At 36.9% G+C, this 22,703-nt stretch overlaps 2 protein-coding genes across 3 annotated transcripts in view; both read right to left on the reverse strand.

Moving 5' to 3' along the window:
• Positions 1 to 18,751, reverse strand: part of LOC141506210 (protocadherin gamma-C5-like) — a 221,695-nt gene extending 202,944 nt beyond the window's left edge. The window contains exon 1 of one of the 2 annotated variants that reach the window (XM_074212752.1): positions 15,666 to 18,737. In XM_074212752.1, the coding sequence (XP_074068853.1) occupies positions 15,666 to 18,179 (2,514 nt within the window). In that variant the 5' untranslated portion in view covers positions 18,180 to 18,737. Of the gene's footprint in view, positions 1 to 15,665 lie in introns of both variants that reach the window. The other variant, XM_074212772.1, reaches the window with a different exon arrangement.
• On the reverse strand, positions 1,893 to 4,276 carry LOC141506224 (protocadherin gamma-A2-like). The gene is given in 5 exon segments (XM_074212787.1): positions 1,893 to 2,015; positions 2,018 to 2,273; positions 2,275 to 2,688; positions 2,690 to 3,765; positions 3,767 to 4,276. Coding segments are annotated over 5 exon segments (2,379 nt in total).
• Positions 18,752 to 22,703: the final 3,952 nt, after the last annotated feature.

A 22,703-nucleotide genomic window follows, 5' to 3' on the forward strand; every position in this document is an offset into this window, starting at 1 on the left:
CTAGTTTTGAGACTTAAGTCTGGCATAAGGTATGAAATGTCATTTTAAAAAATTGAAGTTATATAGAGTTCATTGATATCAGCTTCATAGAATAATTTGTTTTAATAGTTGTTGGGACATCCTTGGCAAACTTGTACAATTCCACTTAGCAAATTGTGCTAACATATCATTTTTAAAAAGATTTTTGTAAGGCAGTGGGGTTAAGTGGCTTGCCCAAGGCTACACAGCAAGGTAATTATTAAGAGTCTGAGGTCGGATTTGAACTCAGGTACTCATGACTCCAGGGTCGGTGATTTATCCACTGTGCCACCTAGCCACCCCTACCTAACATATAATTTTTTAAAATGTCAACCTTTAGAACATTTTTATTGTCAGGTTTTCTAATATTTACCTTCAGTTCCCCAGGGTAAAGAAATTATAACTCACACAGATTATAATGTATATGTTATATTGAATAGAAAATATTATGCACCTTCCATGCCAGAAAACAGCAAATATATTGACCTTAATTTCAGTGTATCTGAATAATTATCCATATGCCTAGCCAAAAACTTGTTTCTCAATCTGTCTGTACATATATATATATATATATATATATATAATATATATCATCTATTTTTTCCAGACCTCATTTTGACATAGTATTAATTTTTCCATTATAGTGGATAGCTTACTTTTGGATGATGTATTAATTTCCTAAGTACAACCAGAAATCAAATTTATTCTATAATTGTAGCCTTGTGTTTCAATAGAGGTTGCACAAACAAAGGTAGTTGTTACCAATTGTTGATGTTCTCTCAGACAAAATAATATAAAATCTTGATGACTGTAACCTTGTAATATCCATGAACTCTCCCCCACTGGAGTATGTTTATCATGATGTCACCAAACTATTTAAAGTAACTTCTGTTTTTCAGTGTGAAGTCGATCAATTGAAAAGTAATATTGCTTTTAGAAATGAGAAGTAAATCATGACAAAGCAACTGATCATAGAAATGTTCTTCAGTACTTCAAGGATCTGATATTTCTAAGGAAATAAATCTGCATATTTATCTAGCCTGGACCTCATATGGCAGAAATAGAAATACAACTCATTATAATATGTACGTAGACTGATGGTCCTTTGAGAAAGAGTAAGGAATGAAAGTACATTAAATTATTACTTATATGTCCAGTTCCTGCTAAAAAAACAAACCCCAAACCTATTCTTGGTCTCACAGAACACAAAGTCTCCAAATAGAGTGAAGTAGAACTAAATTATGACTGTGAACACAATCCAGAGATTTACCTACAGTAAACTCTCGTCAACATTGAGTAACCTAGACATTTACAAAGTTATAACAGGAAGGATTTTACTAAATATTATCAAAGAGAATAAAGACCTTAACTGTACTTCTTTTACCTCTTCCAATATAACAAATATAGAGGAGCTCTAACCATATTATATATATATATATATATATATTTATATATTAATAGATACAGGTATATATGAACTCAGATATATAAATTATGTGCATGGTCATATGCATAAATATGTTAAAATCCAATAGGAGAGGGGGTTGGCTTTCTTAATCTACAATACATTAAAATTTTAATTTCAAAAGTTTCAGTGAAGCAATTCCTTTAGGAGAGGTAATCCACTTTAGTCTATATTCCATGATCTTGGGTAAATTATTTTAACTTTTCAGGTATTTGTTTCCATTCCACAAAATTTAGGGTGCTGTGTGGATCATCTCCACAGTATCATCAAGTTCTATATTGTATGATGTTAATAATACTTTTACTGGAATTAAATTCTTCTCAATCCATAAATTCAGAAAATGCAATAGACCTCTCTAGTGGCAGTAGAGACAGAAAAGTAATGAGTCTCCAAAAATCAATTTATAATTCTATTCTATAGAGTTTACCTGAAAAGGGGCTTCTTCATCTTTTCCTTGAAGTAAAGACTGAGGAGGAAGTGGAGATTCTTTTTGCTCACAGCTCTTCTGACTTAATAAGGTGTCTGCATAGTTGCGGGCTGAGGAAAGATTAACTGACTCTTTCTAGAATCCATAGTAAGAGAAACATCATGGGAATAGGTCTGAAGGAAAGCTCTCACTCCATCTATTCCCAAAAACTGAGAAGAAGGGACTCCTCTTACATGGTCCCCTGCAGACTGAACAACTTGCAGTATCTACCATCTTCTCAATCTGAGAGCCAACAGAAGGACAATGAAGGCAAAGAACAAGAAGGAAACCACAGCCACTGCCATGACCAGGTAAAATGTGAGCAGAGTCATCCTGGGTTTCAGAGGAAGCCTGACTGCTGAGATCTGGGAGGATCTCAGGGATGCTGTCAGCCAGTGCCACGGTGACACTGACAGTGGTAGAGAGAGGGGGTTCCCCATTATCTATCACTGTCACTATGAGATTTTGTTTGAGGGCATCTTTGTCCAGAAATGTTCGGACAGTCCTGATTTCTCCTGAGTGCAGGCCCACAGAGAAGAGCCTGGGCTTTGTGGCTTTGGGTAAGTGGTAGGACAGCCAGGCATTCTGACCAGAGTCTGCATCTACTGCCACTACCTTGGTCACCAAATAGTCTACTTCTGCAGAGTGTGGCACCAGCTCTACTCCACTGGAACTTTCTGTGGGGAGGACTGGGTACAGGATTTTGGGGATGTTGTCATTCTGATCCAGGATGAACAGTCAGGGATACATTGGTGCTGAGAGAAGGGTTCCCAGAATCCTTGGCTGTCACTCTCAGTTGAAATTCCTGGAATTGTTCATAGTCAAAGGAATACAGAACATAGAGGACACCAGTCTCTGAGTTCATAGAAACAATGGATGACAATGATGGTACCTGCAAGGGGAGGGTAACGTCCAGGATGGAATAGGTGACTAAGGCATTCTGTCCACTGTCTGGGTCATGGGCAGTCAAGAAGTATATGGAAGCTCCTCTGGGGTTGTTTTCCTGGATGTAGGCAGAGTAGGCTGTCTGACTGAAAGTGGGTGGGTTGTCATTGACGTCTGCCACATGCAAGAGGATGTGAATGTCTGTAGATAAAACTGGGCTCCCAAAGTCTTCTGCTTTCACTGTGATATTATACTCAGATACCTGCTCCCTGTCCAGAGCCCTGTCAGTCACCAGGGAATGGTAGTTGTCCACCTTCTTTTCTAATTTTAAAGGCAGATCATGTGAAATGGAGCACAGGACTTGACCATTGTCACCAGAGTCTTTATCATGAACATGGAATAGAGCAACTACAGTGCCTGAGGGAGCATTTTCAGGGATTGAATTGGTGACAGAAGTGAGAGTCACTTCTGGGGCATTATCATTCACATCCAGAACAGTGACATGAATTTTAGCTCTGCTCCTAAGGCCAAGGCCATCTTGAGCCTCTACTTCTATTTCATAAAATTCTGCATTTTCATGATCTAGATTTTGCAAGGTTGATAATTCTCCAGTCACAGAATTCAGTTTGAATAGTTGTGAGGTCTTCCCAGGTATTTTCACTTGAAAGTATCTCACCTGAGAATTGATTCCTTCATCTGCATCAGTGGCATTCACAATGAGTAGCACTATGCCCTGGGGAACATTTTCAGGAATCTTCACAGTATACAATGGTTGAGTAAACACTGGGGCATTGTCATTGGCATCCAGGACAGTCACTCGGATTCGAGCAGTACCAGAAAGGACTGGGTCTCCTCCATCCCAGCCTATAAGCATGAGGTGGTGAACAGGCTCCTTCTCCCGGTCCAAGGCCCTCTCCAACAGCAGTTCGGGGGTACTTGATTCCTTCCGGTCTACTTTGCATTATAAGAGAGAAATGATGACTGCGACTCAGCTCATAGCTCTGGAGAGAATTCATTCCAACAACCTGGTCATATGCACTTTCCAGGAAGTGATGAGTTCCCGGAGCTGTGGTTTCACTGATTTTTAATTCTAACTCCTCTTCTAAAAAGTGCGGAGCATTATCATTAATGTCGGTTATTTCCACCTCCACAGAATATATTTTCATTTTATCCTCAACCAGAATATTAAAATTCAGCAGGCACTGAGAGTTCTCCATGCAAATTTCTTCCCTGTCTATTCTGTCTCCAATGACTAAGCTACGGGTTCTAGCATTGAGAGCGAAATGCTGCTTCTTACCTCTGGAGACAATGCGAACCCCTTTCTCTGACAATTCCTTCGGTTCCATCCCTAGGTCTTTGGCTATGTGGCCCACAAAAGATCCCCTTTCCATCTCCTCGGGAACTGAGTAGCGGATCTGGGCAGCGCTGGTCTCCCACAGCATCTCCAGAAGCAAACAAAGCAGTAGTCATCTTTTGCAGCCTCTGTTCTTTTGCTCAGCGATCATTGTTCCCTTTAGAAATGTTCTCATTCTGTGGCCGAATTTGGGATGGCTCTTGGATTTTCTCTTTCCCCCTGTAGTACGATCCTGAACCCTAGCCTGGAATTTGTAGGTTAGGGGGTCTTACATTCCATGCTTCCAGGAATCTGTGAGTTTGGTTTTTGGGATCTTTGTGTCCTAGTATCAAGAAAAATTAGACTCTTCCTCTCCTTGAATTTCTCTTGCTGATTAGTGGACAGCAGCGCCCAGAGGCTAAATCAATTTTTGCACTTGTTCTGAAACACTAAATAGTTAAATTGGTATAATGCATGAAATGCCACTAAGAAATTGAAGTCAAAGAGTTGAAGTTATCTTAGATAATAACTTCATAGCATCATAGGTTTGATTTTGGTTTGGACCTTCTAGGCAATCCTTTACAAATTAATTTAAGACAATAGTGTTAACATATCAATTTTTGAAAAGGTCAATCTGTTGAATATGTTTATTGCCAGTTTCTGTAAGTCTTATCTTCCATTATTCAGGCTAAAAATTATAACTCACTCATATTATAATGTAGCATACAATCGATGGAATAGAAAAATGATTTTCTGTATCTTTTCGACCATAAACCAGTAAATATATTGACCCTTTTTATTTCAGTGCTTTTATGCATACTTATCCATATGTACAGGCAATTTGTCTGTATCTATATATGTGCAATGCAGTGTGTATAAATACATTCATTCATATATAAAAATATAATATTCTTCAAACATTTTGAGATGGTACTATTTTGTCCATGAAAACAAATTATTTACTTTTGAATTATGTATTTACTTTTAAACTATGATCAAGGATTGGATATATTTTGCAATTGTAGCCTCATAGTTATACAGAAGTCACACAACCAAAGTTAGTTGTTTCCATTTTCTTTATGTTTTCCCAAACACAATGATTCAAAACATGGTGACTATGACCTTGGAATTATCCACTGGCTCTAACCCATTTGGAGTATGAAGTTCATGATGCAAGAAAACAATTTAAAGTAACTTGTGTTTTTTAGTGTAACTTTTAACAAGTGAATACAATATTGTGTTTTAGAAATGAGGATGAAATCAAAAGCAATATCAACTAACATGACAAAGCAGTAGAACATGGCAATATTCTTTGATATTTGGAAGATCTGATATTTATAAGGAAATAAGGAAATGACTCTCTTCATATGTAGAGCACTGGCTTGGAGTCAGTCTCTTGAATCCAGTCTCCAGGAATGTATGTGGGGCTCCAAATTTGTCTGTCTCATCTGAAGGCTCTTTGAGAGGAAAAGGTGAGGAAAGAGAAGACTCTTTCCCCAATTCAATGAACAGCGATGCCCAGAGTTCCAAGCAATTATTCCAGGATTTTTGAGATGAAATAAAATTTCTCTCTGCAGTTTTCTTTCCTAAACATTCCTTAAGTCTTCTTTTCACCTTCTATCATTCCCAGAAAGAATCATGGATGAACCAAAATCATAATTGCATTGTTTAAAGACACAACAATTATGAAGTTCTAAAAAATGTTGAGAAAAAAAAGACTCCAATCTGCTCAGTGTGTTAGGTTTTTATCTATTTATTTATTGGCCCAAAGTCCAGATATCTGATACAATTATAAAAAGAATTGTCGTGTTTCCTTCTCGAAGGGTGTCTTAAAGGGACTTCCAAAAATGCACTCTCCTCTGGAGAGCTAAAAGTGATGAGTTAAAGATGTGGGTTGGAATATCTTAGTTTTCCTGCTCCTTACTTATGCGACCCTGATCAAGATTTTTAATCTTTCTTGTCTGTAAAGTGAGGAGGTTGGCTTAGTTAGATTCCGAATCGAAGTCTATCATTTCCTTTTTTTTCTTTCTTTTAAGGTTTTTGCAAGGCAAATGGGGTTAAGTGGCTTGCCCAAGGCCACACAGCTAGGTAATTATTAAGTGTCTGAGGTCGGATTTGAACCCAGGTACTCCTGACTCCAAGGCCGGTGCTTTATCCACTATGCCACCCAGCCGCCCCACGAAGTCTATCAATTCCAAAACTTTTTTGGAAAAGACCTTTTGTCTGGGTCTTTCTGAATGTTTATTGGACTGATAATTTTTTCATTAAAAATTCTAGCAATTTTGCTTCTATTTCTTTTTGTCTGAATAAGGTTTTGAGAATTTCCACTTAAACATATCACAATTTATTACTTCTCTGATATATGGTTTATGTGCTCAATTTCTTTTGTTGAAAAATGAATACATGTTTATTAACAAAACTCATCATAGAATTTTCAAAAACCATACAGTAATAGAAATAAGCAAGCCTTATAACCAATTAAGCAAAGCAACATAAAAGTGACTGCATGTGAAATCTATACCCACTTTTATGTCAGTCCAGACACATGATGTCATCTCTCAATGGGGTTCTTGATAAGAAAATTACTTCTACTGAAAAGATTGTTAACTAATAGTCTTAAAGAGTTGCCTGAGACACTGAGAGATTATGTGAGAATAGCCCAGGGACATATAGCTTATATGTGTCAGATGAGGTAGACACTGTATCCACTAGACAAGGTGCCTTTCTCTTAGGATCTTAAATCATTAGTCTTATGGCTGAGTCAATCAGTATCAATCCAGTCCAACTCCTTCATGTTACCCCCGTGGCCCTGGAAAATTCAGTGAATTTTTCAACAATGAACAGGTAGCCACTGATAAAAACAAGTCCAAATGCATTAATGTTAGCAAGTAGTTTCAATATTACTCTTAACATTTGCTCTTTAATATTGCTGAGGTTTGATTTTCTTTTTTTATGTAGTTTAAATAAAAATGTATATTTCTCTTTCCCTTGTGATTTTTTTATTTTATCACTTCATATATCTTCTCATACCTCTTTGAATTTTTATTTACAATTTTAAACTCATGTCTTTTTAAAGTGAATTTTGAAGATGTTATTTTAGCAGTTTGATAAAGCAAAACAAAATTAGAGTAGGAAATATTATCTCTGCTGAAAACTCTTCCTTCCAATATTTATCATTTTTATTTTTGTTACTTTTGTCACTTTGAAGAGTGTGAGACAGAATGTAAGAATTGCTTTAATTTGCATTTTTCTAATTCATAGTGATTTACAGCATTTTTTCATATAGCCACATACATCTTAGTTTCTTCCTTCAGAAACTGGCTATTCATTGGTGAATATTTCTTTTTATTATAAATTTGAAATTAATTCCTTAGATATCTTGGAAATGAACTTCATGAAAGATATTCAATGCCAAGTTTTTTCCTATTGCTTCCTTTTTAATCTTTGTTTTATTAGTTTTGTTTGTGGAAAAACCTTTTTAATTTTATGCAATCAAAATGATCCATTTTATCTTCTGTGATCTTCTCTATTCTTTGCTTTTCTCTATGGGTCTGATGATGAAATATGTTAAGACATTACAGGGAAGTGATGGATTTTGGCTTCAAAATGAAACACATCAATACACATTTATGTATGTGTATACAAACAAAAAAGTCGAAGGAATGTGTTACTTTTATTTTTATTTTTTTCCCAATTGAGGTGAGAGATGAGAGGTGAAAAATAGATTCTCTGTTTTTTTTAAAGAAAGGTGAGTGATGTTGAAATGTAAAATGTTGCATGTACAATTAGATGAGGCCGTTGTATTGATATTTTTATATATTTGTTTTACTTAGATACAAGAGAACTATCTAGAAGTGAAAGTAATCTTCAAATCCGTATTAAAAACATTAATAAGACTTGATTAAAACCTTCCCACTATATTACCCAGTGGTATGATAGAAAATCTACTTTCCTTGCATTATTTTCTTGCCTGAGAAAATACAAGGTTACAATACTTTGTGAATTTCCAGCTTCCCAAGATACCGAAAAAGGGTAAATGGAGAAACCATAGAAATATTTTAGGATAAAGGAATTGAAATCCAATTCTTTGTATCTACAGTGGGATAAAAGTCCTAAAAATAAGTTTTAAACCTGATTTCAGTCAATTTTTCTTTTAAGAAAAAATATTTGAAGACATGTCATGTGAGTTAATCTTTTTGGGAGTGTCAATCATTTCCTCATAGCCCAACTTTAACCCTAGAGTTCTGGGATATCTGACTCATCTCTCCCTTATACAAAACCAATATTTTACTGAAGTGAACTATTCACTCTGCTAAGACATTTTATAGAGGATGAAAACTGTCTACATTCCTGAATGGAAGAACTTATTAATCAAAGGGTGGGAGTTGGAGACAAACTGTATTCTTATAGGTAGAGTTTTTCTTATTCATTCATTTATTTATTAAGTACTGTGTGCTTATAATTATGTAAGGTGTGGGAAGAAATGTAAAGGTGAACAATCTGAATTCAAACAACTAAAAAAAGGACATTTTCATTTAATTGTCTATAAAATGAAATAATTGGAATAGATGTGATTTTATCTGGATTCAGAATGGGGCAGTTAATTTTCTAGACAACTTATCTAAACAAGTTTTCTGATATACCCTCATGGATACATACTTCTTAGTTATTATTTTTTCATAGTTTTATGAAATAGTTTTTTGGTAGTTTGATGGTTATAACACTGAATAAATAAATAAATTCAGATAAAATTGCCATTTCCATTATATTAGGTATTTTGTCAATTGTTTAGATGTAACTTATGGATGTACACATCAGTGCATATTTAAAAACTGCTTTCTTTTGTCAGAAGTTTTTTAAATGAATATCTATCTCCCCTTTTCCCTGCCACTTAATACAATAGTTTATCCTGGAGATGAATGGGTAATGACTATCAATATTTACCAATTCAAGATAAATAGAAACTTGTGAAAGCAACAGAAGGAAGCTATGGCATCTGAGTAAAGCATTTCAAGAGACTTTTGATACCAATTTGATCTAAAATCTTGCAAAAAGATTAGGAATCTGACTCTTAAGATTTAAGAGGGGTTGAAAGTTGTTCTAGTCAATTGTAGGCACAGAAAGGTTAGTGACTAGGATATAAGAAATGATGAAAGTGAAATTTTCAAAGATACCTGAAGAGACCTATATGAATTCATACAAAGTAAAGTGAGCAGAGCCCAGGAGAACAATTCAAACAATAACAATTTTGTGAAGACAGACAACTTTGAAAGATTTAAGGAATTTGATCATCATAATTCCCAATCATGATCCTAAATTCTTCACACCTCAACAGAAAGATGCTGACAGAATAAGACATTTTAAAAGACATAGCCATTTAAGGTAATTTACTTGACTTGATTATGCATTTTTATTGCAAACATTTGACTTTTCTTTTTTCAGTGAGAGGAGTAGGAGAAAGGGAAAATAATTATTTGTTCATTTAAATATATAAAGTTAAATGTATAAAAATGATGAACGGTAACAGGTAGAAAGAAAAAAACATATACCGAGTGGCTTTTGCATCGATAGAAAAATGACTAAGGGTTTTGAAAAATTTGGAATTAGATAGACTAATTATCCATTATTAGCTATAATCACAGAAACCATAAAAGACCAGTTCTACTAGGACAATGAGTAAAGACAGTAGAATTTTGGAAAAGTTGAATTCAAACTTTCTCCATGAGAATTCTAATGCTTAAAAAAGGTTTTGTCCTGAGTTCATTCACATCTTATCCTAAACACATCTCCTGTGAATAAGGAGATGATATCTGGATAGTTTAAAAAGCAGCTTTGGAGCTATGTGTGTATCCCAAAATTACTTTTAGACAAGGATGCTGAAGAAGGAAGAAAATATATTTTTTAGATTTTTGCAAGGCAAATGGAGTTAAGTGGCTTGCCCAAGGCCACACAGCTAGGTCATTATTAAGTGTCTGAGGCTGGATTTGAACTCAGGTACTCCAGGGCCGGTGCTCTATCCACTGTAGCCACCCCAAGAAAATTTTTCTTAAAAGATGAAATCAGATAGGTAAGTACAAGGGTCAATCTAGATCAAGGCTTTCCAACCTTAGGTCATTTTAGGCCCACATTAAAATAAAATAATTATTTGAGGGTCACACCTAGAATAAAAAACAGTACACTAATGTAGTTAATTTGCAGTCTTGTCTTAGGTTAGCAAGCACCATGAAAAGTCATGGTACTTTTAACTTCTTAGAAAGTGGGTGAAGGCATAAGGTGCAAAAGCAAACACAAAACAACAAAGGGACAAAATAACAGCATGAAGGTAAGTGCATACTGACTACTCTGCCTCAAAAGATGGAACACATCCTCTCAGATCAATTGAAAATTCCATGCAATATAAATATATTCCATCCATAATACTACTTAAAAACACCAAAGAAATTAATATCAATGAGATTATTTATTAGTGGTGTATTAAAAAATCCAATATGCATTCAATGCAAATTATTATTTTATTTTTTCACTTGTGAAAATTAAAAACCACAGTGGACTGCATAAAATTTCACTGCAGGCTGCATGTAGTCCACAGGCTATATTTTGCACAGCCCTGATCTAGATCACAGAACACATCAGTGGTGGTATTCTGAAACCTGCTGCCTAGGAGTTGTCACTAGTAGGAGATCCTAGGGAGTCTCCATTTTCTGTTCTTTTAAGAAAGTTCAATTTGACCTAAAATGAGCCTGAGGTTATCCAGAGATTGTAGAAACAAAGTCAAGTTTCCTTACCATGGTTTTTAAGGATGCCAGGTCCAACCCTATAGTTTCCAGCAGTGATCTAACAACTTGAGATTAGAAGCTTTCCAAAAAAATTGAAGCCAAAAGTGATTGTGATGAGAGAAAGTGTATAATGTAAGATGGAATCACAAGTGGCTAAAATCACAGTGCAGCTGGAACAAAGAAGAGTTAATCAAGTCTTTTCATTGACCTTTGGAAGTGCCTTCTGAAGCCTATAGGAAAGTTCACACAACCCTGAAGTATCAACCTGAATGACATGATATTCTTTTAGTTGAAGGAATGTCCTTAGTATAGTAGCTGATGAGAAGGTAAGAAGTTAGTAGCAGCAGAGGCAGAATGATATTTTCTATGAAGAAGAGATGTTTTGCTCCAGGTTAAGACTAGTGGCTAAGATAGTGACTGGTTACAGATCCTCTGGAGAGAATCTTTTCTTGTATATTGGCGATATAGGAAGGCTGGACAATAGAAACATTGCTATTATCACCACAATAGGCAGGGTAATATGGATTGTGGTTTGTTAAGGAGGGGAAGATTTCCCTTTTTTTCCCTAATATCTTTTTTTTACTGCAGGTTTTACTGAAGTTCTGTTGTTCCATCCATATTTCAGCACTTTGTAGTAATTTCTAGATAAGAATTCTGTCCCATAGGACACATAGTCCTCTTTGAGAATAATTTTTCCATTCATACCTGAATATTGCTCTATGATCAGGCAGGTCACTGACTAGGTAATGGGTCTTCTGGAAAAGGAATGAACTCCTTTTAAAGATAATTGAAAGTGCAATGTCACTGTCATATGGGATTTCAATATGAATGTCACAATGTGTTATATGACCTCCCATCCTTCTGTACATCCATCATAACTATATTTATATCTATATCTTCAAAATTCAATGGTAATTTAGCTACTAGTCCCCTATTAATCACAGAATTTAATTCAATTTAGTTAAAAAATACCAATGAAAGAGCCAGTAAATGCAAATAAATTATAGGCTGTGAGTACTGTAACCACTGGCACAGAATCATATAGGATGAGAATTCATGGAAAGAGTGGAATCTACATCTCTGTAATGAATATGAAATCTGTCAAATTAAGGAGTATGGTCAGGATTTTAATGGAAAATGTTTGAATTCATATTTTCCAGAATACTATTCTCTTCAACCTATTGTCCTAGTAGTACTATTTAAAAAATTTCTTTGATTAAAACTAACAGTAGATTATTAATCTTTTCAGGTTTAAGATATTCATGAGCTATTCATTCTAGCTTGAACACAAACTGAATGCTTTCTGGAACATTTCTGAAAGATAAAATGATTTGCATATTGAAGTCTTGGTTCCAGTTCCTGACTGATAACCACGTTGCTGAAGATTGACCTTGTAGAGATCCTGTAGAATAATAATTTTTGACATCTGTAATTGATCTTGAGCCAAGTAGTATTGTTTTGGATTGCATCCACACAGTCCACAGCAGTCAGGGCAGTTCATTATTTCAGGTTGGGTAGTTTCTTAAGTGCTAATCCAATATATTTATTGCCATACAAATACTTCTTAGGAAAAATGGTCTGAAGTGAATATCTTGTAAATAATTAACCCCAGTTTTTGCATGTGCTGATGAAGTGAATACAAATATTTTTTCCATATGTCAGCTATAATTTTAAGGTGACAATTCTTTATCTGGAATACAGCATATTGTTATTTACATTATGAATTTCTCTATTATGTAATTTACTTATAAATATCTCCTTTAAAGGTTCATCATAAGTTATTCTTCCTCCCCTCATTTCTAGTCTGCAGTTCAGACCTGAAAAATCTTGGGCATTCAGATCCGGGTTCTTCCTATATTTTCACACCTCAGGCTCTTTTACCATTTGCTCAGGAATCAGAAAGTTAATCTTCTCAGAAAGCTCTAACAAAACATCTGAGAAGAGAATACTTGTTGCTCCATTGCCCAGGTCTTCCACTATTTGGCAATCATTTTCATTACAGTGCACATGCTTTTCCATTTTCCCAAGACATCAAATTTGAGATCACTTGTAAATTTAAATTTTCCCAAGACAGTAAGAGACTTAGAATTTTTTTGGTGTAGCCAACCCCCCCCCACCTTCCCTAGGGTGTGTCTAGTGACTTTTGGGATGTGAATCATATACAGGAACATCATCCAATGAAAGTCATTCTCTTCTATGACTTTTCTTTGGAGTTCACAGCAGTTCCCAGAGGCTGATTCTGGAGCTGCAATTTTGGGGGATCACTAATTTTAACTCATGATGGATACATTGGACTTGAAAAATGGATGCTGATATTATTTACAGAACACCTTCTGTAAATTCTAGGAAAATATGTTGTCATAAAAAACTTTCTAAATGTAAAACTTATCTTTTTCTTTTACACTAAGTTTTATTAGTGCTCTTTGAAAACACCACAGCCATTTTGATTTTAGCACTGTATCTTCCTCCATCTCCATAACATTTTCTTATAGAAAAGAATGTTGTTGTCTTTCATTTTTTGAAGAAGACCAATGATATCATGGGAGTGATGGATGTCTTGATTTGCACAGTGAATTGGATTTAAAAGAGGCAGAGGAGCACAAAATTATCAGCCTCGTTCTCTCTTCCAGAGTCATCCAAGTCCAGTGGAAAGACAAAAGCCAAGATGAATAGCAAGATTCCTGGATGCAGTGGATGACTTTGGTTTCTTCGATGTCTGACCAAGCAGGGGTGGGAAACATTAGGTCTGAGGGCATCATAAGGTCCACAAAACCTAAGGTCCACAAAACCATCTGGTGTGTGCTGCCATGGCAACCACAGGCAGGACTTGGAATTTGATAAATCAAAGAATTTTTTAGCAGTGAATTAACTGCTTGATCAAATATAGCAAACTAATTCTTAAGTTGATAATTTTGTACAGCCCTTGAATAATGTTATGAATATACAAATGGGGTCAAAAAAGTTTCCCCTCTCCTCGGTGCCCCCTTCCCCCAGTGTTCCACAGCAGAGGCTTCAGTTAACTTCATGGCTGCTCAATCAAATTATTCTCATCCACCCATGCATTGGTGGAAGTCTTTACAGGCTTGGGTTCAAAGTCACAATGGGTTTGAGGTCTGTTGGTTACCCTCAACCAAGTAGAGTTAGTTTGCTTAAATTGTTTTGCCAGGTAGCCAATGCACAAGCTACAGCTTCTTGTAACCATACCAACATAAGCATCAAGTTTATAAATATAGGCAGAATTAATCATATGTAACTACCCTGTTCAATCCTCAGAGGAGGGAGATATGTTTCACCTTGTTTTCCAGAATTAAACTTATTTTCATTTAAAGGTATATGTTTTTAAAATAATAATAATAATAATAATAGGCAATGATTCTATCATATCCTGCTTCATTTCTGAGTCAGATTAAATAATTCATTTCTGACAGCATTCCAGAATACTTCTTCTCCAAACCTTCACTGATTTATCTCTGTAATCAAGATAACTTATTTTATATACATTTTAGTTCTTTATATATTATTTGGCATTTCTGCCCCCTTAAAAAATTTCCCTTCTTTCCTATGTTCTCTAATAATTTTAAATTTATGATTACATAATTCAAAAATTAATAAGACCTTTTGGTTTATATATAAACTATCTAATTAGAAAAAGTACATTGCATAGAGATAGTTATGAAGTCTTGAAAATAATCATCATTATTCTATGGTTGAGTTTATTAGATAACAAACATCTGAAAGCGAAAAATTTCCCCAACTGTCTATAAAATGTCAACTCTTCATTACAAATGTTCAAAAATGCAGTGTATTTTTCTTGGAAGAAGTGAATGTCTCATCAATGGATGTCTTTAGCAGAGATAATATGACCACTTTCAGGTGTTCCATATGATTTCTGTGCAAGTCAGGTGAGCACCCATGTAATCTTTGAATCTCCCTCCAGCTCTGAAGACCTATGATGCCCTATTCTCAAACTGTTCATTTTGTCATTTGACCTGTCTTCTGCAAATTAATTTTATTTGTCATTTAACAAGTATGAGGATCAAGAGATGAATAAAAAATAAAGATGGAAAAAATGAACTTCTTATAGATGAACCTTGACTGACTGTTTTTGCGTTTCAGGATAATTTAGAAGGTTTCTACATGATCAAAATAAGAATAAAAATGTCTTCTGTTGTTAAGCCTAGCTTTATTACTGTTTATGAATATGAAATGGAAAGTTTCTGTATATTTTATTATTACCATGATAGTTAAGGTTAAATGAGATGGCAATTTTTAATGCAGTCTATGTGCACAGAAAAGAGTTTGAAGTAGAATAGAGTCACAGTAGAATTACTGGCACGGAAGAATTCATGAAAGTGAATAGAATTGTGGCAAAAAAGAAAATACATTAGAATGATGCTGATTAAACAGAACTTCATAAAAAGTAACTGATTTCAAATTGTAACAATTTTAAAATCCTAAATCTATAGCTTATCTGGAACTAGAATTTATCAGTACAAATATATCAGAAAAGGATGGTCTTCAAATTATATTCCTTAGAATAATAAAGTTTTCCATTTTGTTCATCAAAAACAGTTAAATTTACTCAAAGAAAACAAATTATTCTAATGCAGTTTTACAGGCTCCTTGCTGATGAAGGGGGGAGGGGAGGGTAAATTTAGTACAATAGAGAATTAGGAAATCATTTATCTCATAAAATATGCAAGTAAGGAAATAGGAGCTTACCTGGAAAATGTTAGAATCCTCTTTACCTTCAAGTATATTCTGAGATGCTGAAAGAGGTCTATTTTTCTCACAAATTGTATGGCATGTTAAAGTATCTGCATGGGACTGTTGGGGAAAGAGTAATCGACTCTTCTGGGAGCCCATAGTGAGAGTAACCTCTTGAATTTGCGTCTGGAGAAAAGCTTGGACTCCATCAATGCCAACAAATTCTGAGTCAGGGTCAACAGCAAAATGGCTAGTGCCTGACCTCAGCAGCTGCGAAGCCCTCCACTTACACAACCTGAATACTACTAAGACAATAATAAAGCCAAAGAACAGGCAGGACACTGCAGCCAAAGCCAGGACCAGATAGAAAGTGAGACTGTCTTCACTGAGAACTTCAGGGACAGCCAGACGGTTGAGATCTGAGAGGACCTCGGGGATGCTGTCAGCTACAGCCACTATAACACTGACAGTACTAGAGAGGGGAGGCTCTCCATTATCTGTTACTGCTACGATCAGATTCTGTTTTAAGGCATCCTTCCTTAGAAAGGTTCGGGCAGTCCTGATCTCTCCCGTGTGTAGGCCCACAGAAAAGAGGTCCGGTTCTGTGGCCTTCAGTAGATGGTAAGATAGCCAGGCGTTTTGGCCTGTGTCTCCGTCCACTGCCACAATTTTGGTCACCAGGTATCCTGCCTCTGCAGAGAGAGGAGCCAACTCCACTCCTGTGGAGCCGTCTGTGGGGAATGCAGGATATAGGATTTCGGGGGCGTTGTCATTCTGATCCAAGATGAAAAGCGTCAGAGACGCATTGCTGCTGAGAGGAGGGTCCCCGGCATCTTGGGCATTCACAAGCAGATTAATATCATGTAATTGCTCGTAATCAAAGGAGCTCAGAGCATAGAGGACACCTGTGTCAGAGTTGATAGAAATGAAAGAGGACAGAGGCGACCCCTGGAGAATGTCTTCCGCAATGGAGTAAGTGACACGACCATTCTCTTCGCTGTCTGGGTCTCGGGCTACCACGGAATAGATAGAAGCACCTCTGGGGTTGTTTTCTCGGATGTAGGCAGAGTAGTATGTCTGCCCGAAGGTGGGAGGGTTGTCATTAGTGTCTACCACGTGCACGGGGATATAAGTATTCATGAAAAGGGGCGGGGTCCCTTGGTCAGTAGCTGTTACAGTGACATTGTACAGAGAGACCTCCTCTCTGTCCAGGGTTCCAGCTGTTATCAATTTGTAATAATTTCCATAAGATTTGACAAGTTTAAGAGGCAGATTTTCGGATATGGAGCACATTACGTGTCCATTCTCCCCAGAGTCCCGGTCGTGCACATTTAAAAGGGCAATTACAGTCCCTGGGAGAGAATCTTCAGAGACTGACTTCGTGAGAGATGTTATACTCACTTCGGGAGCGTTGTCATTTACATCAGAGACTGAAACCAGGACCTTAGCTTTCCCCAGAAGCCCTGGACCATCCTCGGCTTGTACCTCCATCTCATATAGGGCAGATTCTTCAAAATCTAGATTTTCCGTCGTCGATATTTCTCCTGTAACAGTGTTCATTTGGAAGATCTTTGAAGTTCTTTCAGTTATTTTCCTGAAAGAGTATGTCACTTCTCCATTGACTCCCTCATCTGGGTCGGTGGCGGTCACGGTGATCAGCAATGTTCTCACAGGCACATTCTCGGGAACACTCACCCTGTATTCCGACTGAGTAAACACTGGTGCATTGTCATTGAAATCAACGACAGTCACTCGGACTCTGCCGGTGCCAGAGCGGACCGGATCTCCCCCATCCGAGGCTGTGAGGGTGAGGTGGTGAACTGGATCCTTCTCCCGGTCCAGGGCCCGCTCCAGAACCAGCTCTGGGTACTTAACCCCGTCTGTTCCGCTTTGCTCATGCAGAGAGAAGTGATGATTCGGGCTCAACTGGTAGCTCTGAACTGAGTTCACACCCACATCTGAATCAAATGCTTCTGGGAGAGGAAATCGCATTCCCGGCGCAGCGATTTCACTGATCTTTACTTCCACTTCTTCATCTCGGAAGTAGGGTTTGTTATCATTGATATCAGTTATTTCCACTTCCACTCCATAAATATTCGCTTTGTCCTCCAGAAGAATCTCCAAATTCAAAAAACACCTTGGAGCCCCGGGACAAAGCTCTTCCCTGTCTATTCTGTCTGCAGTGACTAAGTTGCCTTTTCTGGAATTCAGAATAAAATGCTGAGTCTTACCTCTGGAGACCATTCGGGCTCCTTGTTCCGAAAGCTCGAGGGGCTTCAGTTGCAGGTCCTTGGCTATGTCGCCCACAAAAGAGCCCTTCTCCACCTCCTCGGGCACAGTGTAACGGATCTGCGCTGTACAAGATTCCCAAAGTATCCCCAGGACAAAGTAACGCAGGATCTGCCCTCTGCATCCACGCAACTTTTGCTCAGCAGCCATTTGTATCTCACCGCCACAATCTAATCCGGTTCCACCCGAGTGTCTAAATAGATTCTTTTCACTTTTAAGACAGCAGGAATATATTTTCATCAGAAAATCTTATTAGCAGAGGATTATGGTTGTTCGTTCAGTCCCAGGATTTGACAGTCTGATCACAAAGAGTTTTGTGCTTTAGTAACCGCGAGAGGGTTCGTTGGCTCTCCCCAGTAACTGGTCTCTTTATTAGTGAACAGCGACACCCAGAGGCCTCTACTACCCTCTCGAATTTTACATCTAGACTAAAATGTATTTTTCATATTTTCATTCGCACAGAATGTAGTAGATGTTCAATAAATATGGAACTGAAATGCACATCCTTTTGTATGCTCTGACGTATAATTAATTTCATCAGTGCGATACTTTTCCCTCTTAAGTTGTTCACGGATCTAACAGCTCACTGGAGACCTTTCTCTTTTTACCCTATCTAGGAGTGCCATTGTAGATCTCAGTTTTTTTCTCATTCTTGTTACCTGACTAGTCCATTTCTTTTCTTGTCATAGATATCCTCACTTTTCAGAATTTTAAAGATTAAAAATGCAGTTTTATTTTTGATTCTTCTCTGACAACTGTTTTCTTTATTATAAATAAAGTTATATTAAAGTTATTTCACATGTCAACCCCAAATGAGAAATCAAACTACCTAACCTTCAAGGGAAAAGAAAATAACTCTAGAGGAGAAAATGTTTTTTCATTAAACACAATGTTTTTTTCGAACGCTATTTTCAAAATATTTTGTGTATAATAATTATTTATTATTACTACTTATTTTTCTAATTATAACAAAAGATAATTTTCAACATTCACTTTTGTAATGTTTTATCTCTCTCCCCTTTACTGATGTAGGTTATACACATAGACTCATTCCACAAATATTGTTGCTAAATTCATGATCAATTCTAAATGCATTTTTATTAATGTAGTTTGTATATATATATATATATATATATATATATATATAATGGTTACTGAAGTAATGTACTAATGGAAAATTTGTTGACGATGTTGTTCATATATCTCAGTTGTAGCCAACTTTTTATGACTTCATTTGGGGTTTTCTTGGCAAAGATACTGGAGTTCTTTACCATTTCCTTCTCCAGCTCATTTTATGGGTGAGAAAATTGAAACAAACTGAGCTAGAGATCTAAATTGTCCATTTCATAATTATTTAAATAGTTTAGGTCCATAGGTTCAATAGTCCAGTTTGTAGAACTCTGCATATAGAGCAGGAGAGGGGCTATAGGTTCAACATTAAGGAGAAGCAATAGTTTAGAATGGAAATTGGAAGCTCTGATATGTTCTGACTTACCTCCTAAGCAAAACAACCAGTAGCTGTGAATCAGAAATCACCCATAACAAAAATGACATGATTGGAGAGGGTGAAAGAATGACATCAAGGGTTTTTGAAATATTAATACTTGCTACAAACAGATAATTTACTGTGTTCTATAGATGCCAATACTTTTCTTGAAAATATTTAAGATGTCTGAATCTTCACAAATTAGTAAAGGAATTCAAGTATTTACAGAAAATCTACAGCAATAACATAACTAATTCTTAAATAGGATTCAAAATTGATCCTCTGAATGATGTATGTGGTACAAATAGTAGGTGTGGCTTGTCAATGTGAACAAGATTGTCACCTTCTCAGTTCTGACCTTTTGATTTTAATAAGTTAAATTCTGTCTTTTCAAGACCTGAGGCCATGTTTAGGTTAAAGGAATAAGGTAGAGTCCCCTTTATGGGGGGAAAGTCTGGGTGCAGCCCTGAAGCAAAGATGTTCGGGGAAACAGCTCCATATAGGAATTAATGTTTGTTCTGGAAGATCTTGACATCAGGGAGATGATGCTTTGACAAAGACATGAATTGGATTTGAGGGAGGCAATGCTGTACTAAGTCACCAGCCTCACTTTCTATTCCAGAGCCACCTAAGTTCAGTTGATAGTATGAATCAAGACAAGTGGAGATGGTCCTAGATGCAAGGCAATAAGGATTAAATGGCTTGCCCAAGTCCCTCAGCTAGTGAGTACCAAGTGTCTAAAGCTAAATTCGAATTCTCATCATCCTGACTCCAAGACCCCTGGGTTACAGGCATTGTTGCAGTGATAAGAAGCAATGCAGAGATTAGGGCCAGACACATCAAAGAAATAACCAACAATTTCATTCAAGGCAATGATAATGATAAGACATCATACCAAAACTTGTGGGATGCAGCCAAAGACTTATTGGGAGAAAATTTATATTTCTAAGTGCTCACATGAATAAAATAGAGAAAGTAGATCAGTCAACTGGTTATATTACTAAAAAAGTTAGAAAAAGGACAAATTAAAAATTCCTAATTAAATATAAATTAGAAATTCTGAAAGTCAAAGGAGAAATTAATAAAATTGAAAGAAAAAATACTGAACTAAATAGAAATAAAACTAAGAGTTGTTTTAATGGAAAAAAAACTCAATAAAATAAAAATTAGGACCAGAGTCACAGCTAGATAAAACTATAGGTCAGTATGAGGGTGTGTCATCACAGACAGCTCCTACTACAGGCTGTTGGCAAAAATGAAGTGCAGAGACACAGTAATGGACAGAGGGTGTTGACCTCTGACTTAAAAAGAAACCAGAAGACAGTGATCGACTGCATCTCAGTCCTTGAAATTCTGAAATCTCCCACAGCCCCAGACTGAAGAGTCCAGAATCTATGGCCTGAAGCTAGACACAGACCAGGCAGGAATTTTTTTTTCTGAGTTTGCATCCTGGTTACCAAACTTAGCTGAGAGGGACCATGTCTAAAAGGGCAGGGTTGTCAACTTCAGTGCCAGATAAAGGATGTTTGGGGTATTGTCACAGCATGAAAATTGGCAGTGACATGGGTGCTGAGTGAGGGAAAACCTGCTCTAGACCTGGTAGAGTCAGTTTGAAGGTTCAAAGTTGAAGGAGTGCTGAGCAAAGATGAATTCACAGTCATCATTGATAATTGCATAAGAAAGACAGTTGTATATGAGCCAAATGGAGGTCAGAGGATGAGATATACAAGATGGATGGGGCTCCAGAGGAGTTGTTCCCAGGCCTGTAAACATAAGTGAGGTTTCTGAAGGAAAACAAGGCAATTGTTATTGACATCAGCGATGTAGAGGGCAAGAATTCTGTTGGAAGACAGAGGCAGCTTTTTCCTTATCTGTGATAGATATGTTGATCTTATAACCTGGGATCTCTTCTAGTTCAAAGGGATTCTCTTTTACCAGTAGATGCAAAGGAATGGAACAATTTTCGTTGGGACACATTCCTGTAAATAATAAACCACTTGACCATTTTGTTTGAAATTCTCCTCTTGAACACTGATGAGAGAGATAACTGTTCTGGAGTCACAGAATGTGACTGAGAATGTGAAGTACACATTGTTATTCTCATCCAAGATTTGTACAAGAACTTTACAGTGAGTCACTTGATCTCCATCATCTTTATTTTGAATATTAAGTTCATAGATTTTAGTCTCTTTGGAATCTAATCTTTTAGTAAGATTTCTCTGGTAATAATATCGAGTCTAAAAGGGGGTTGTGAAGTCTCTTGAACACTTGTCAAACGGTGTGAAACTCTTCCACAGAATCCTCCCTCCCTCCCCAGATCCATGGCCACCACGCCCAGCATTGAGGATTCCAGGGGCAGGTGCTCGCGTAGACTGATTCTGTAGACGTTCTGGAAGGCTAAAGACAGGGGCATTATTATTGACTTCCAAGACGATGGTTGTGTTCTAAGTGGGCTGGGTCACCCCCACTCTCCACTGTGAAGACCACGTGGTGGATACTTTGCTTTTCCCTTTTCAAAAAATCAGTCTCGAAAACTGATAACTGTTGTTTAGTGCTATCTGGTCTTTCCTGCAGGTCTATAGAGAAGAACTCAATAGGATCAAGAGTGTGACTTTCGACTGAATTGATATTAGAATATCGATCTTCAACTGGTTCTAAAGAAAATATTGCATAAGGAACTAATATTTACGTATTCTTGTCATTTTGGTTAAAAAAAAAAAAGAAATCGTTGGTATCCCGTATTTCCAATTTCCACTGTATTTAAATTTACGAAGCAAAATGATATTTCCCTGCATTCTCGATCTTATTTCCCCTTTACATAAAGCTCGTCGTTTTCATTAACAATAAAATACTTCTTTTCGGCTCCAAGCTGGCAAGTCCCGGGCCTCCAGTCCCCGATCCTTGACCAAGTTCCCCATTACCTAACCTTTCTCCATCTCCTCCGCAATCGAGTAACTGATATGCTCGGAAAGCGCGCGGCAGAACAAAGACGCCTAGAAGGGGAACAGTATCTCAGGTCTCATTGTTCTATCTCTCTCCCGTTTCAGCCGCCCTTTCGAAAGTTCGCAGATGCTGCATTACAAATTTTTACTGGAGCGTAAGCTTACCTTTCAGAGAAGAGAGGCCTCTTTCTATTAAAAACCACGAATCCTTGGGTCCTGGGGTAGTCTCGGTGGAGCAACCAAGCCGACTGTAAGAGTCGCAGCTTTCCTCTATTACGTGTTCTCTGAGACTGCGCAGTAGCTCGTCCGGATGGCTCTTCTGATTCAGGTCTGACT

Source organism: Macrotis lagotis, chromosome 1 (genome assembly GCF_037893015.1).
Source record: "Macrotis lagotis isolate mMagLag1 chromosome 1, bilby.v1.9.chrom.fasta, whole genome shotgun sequence".
In the NCBI taxonomy this organism is placed as follows: domain Eukaryota; kingdom Metazoa; phylum Chordata; class Mammalia; order Peramelemorphia; family Peramelidae; genus Macrotis; species Macrotis lagotis.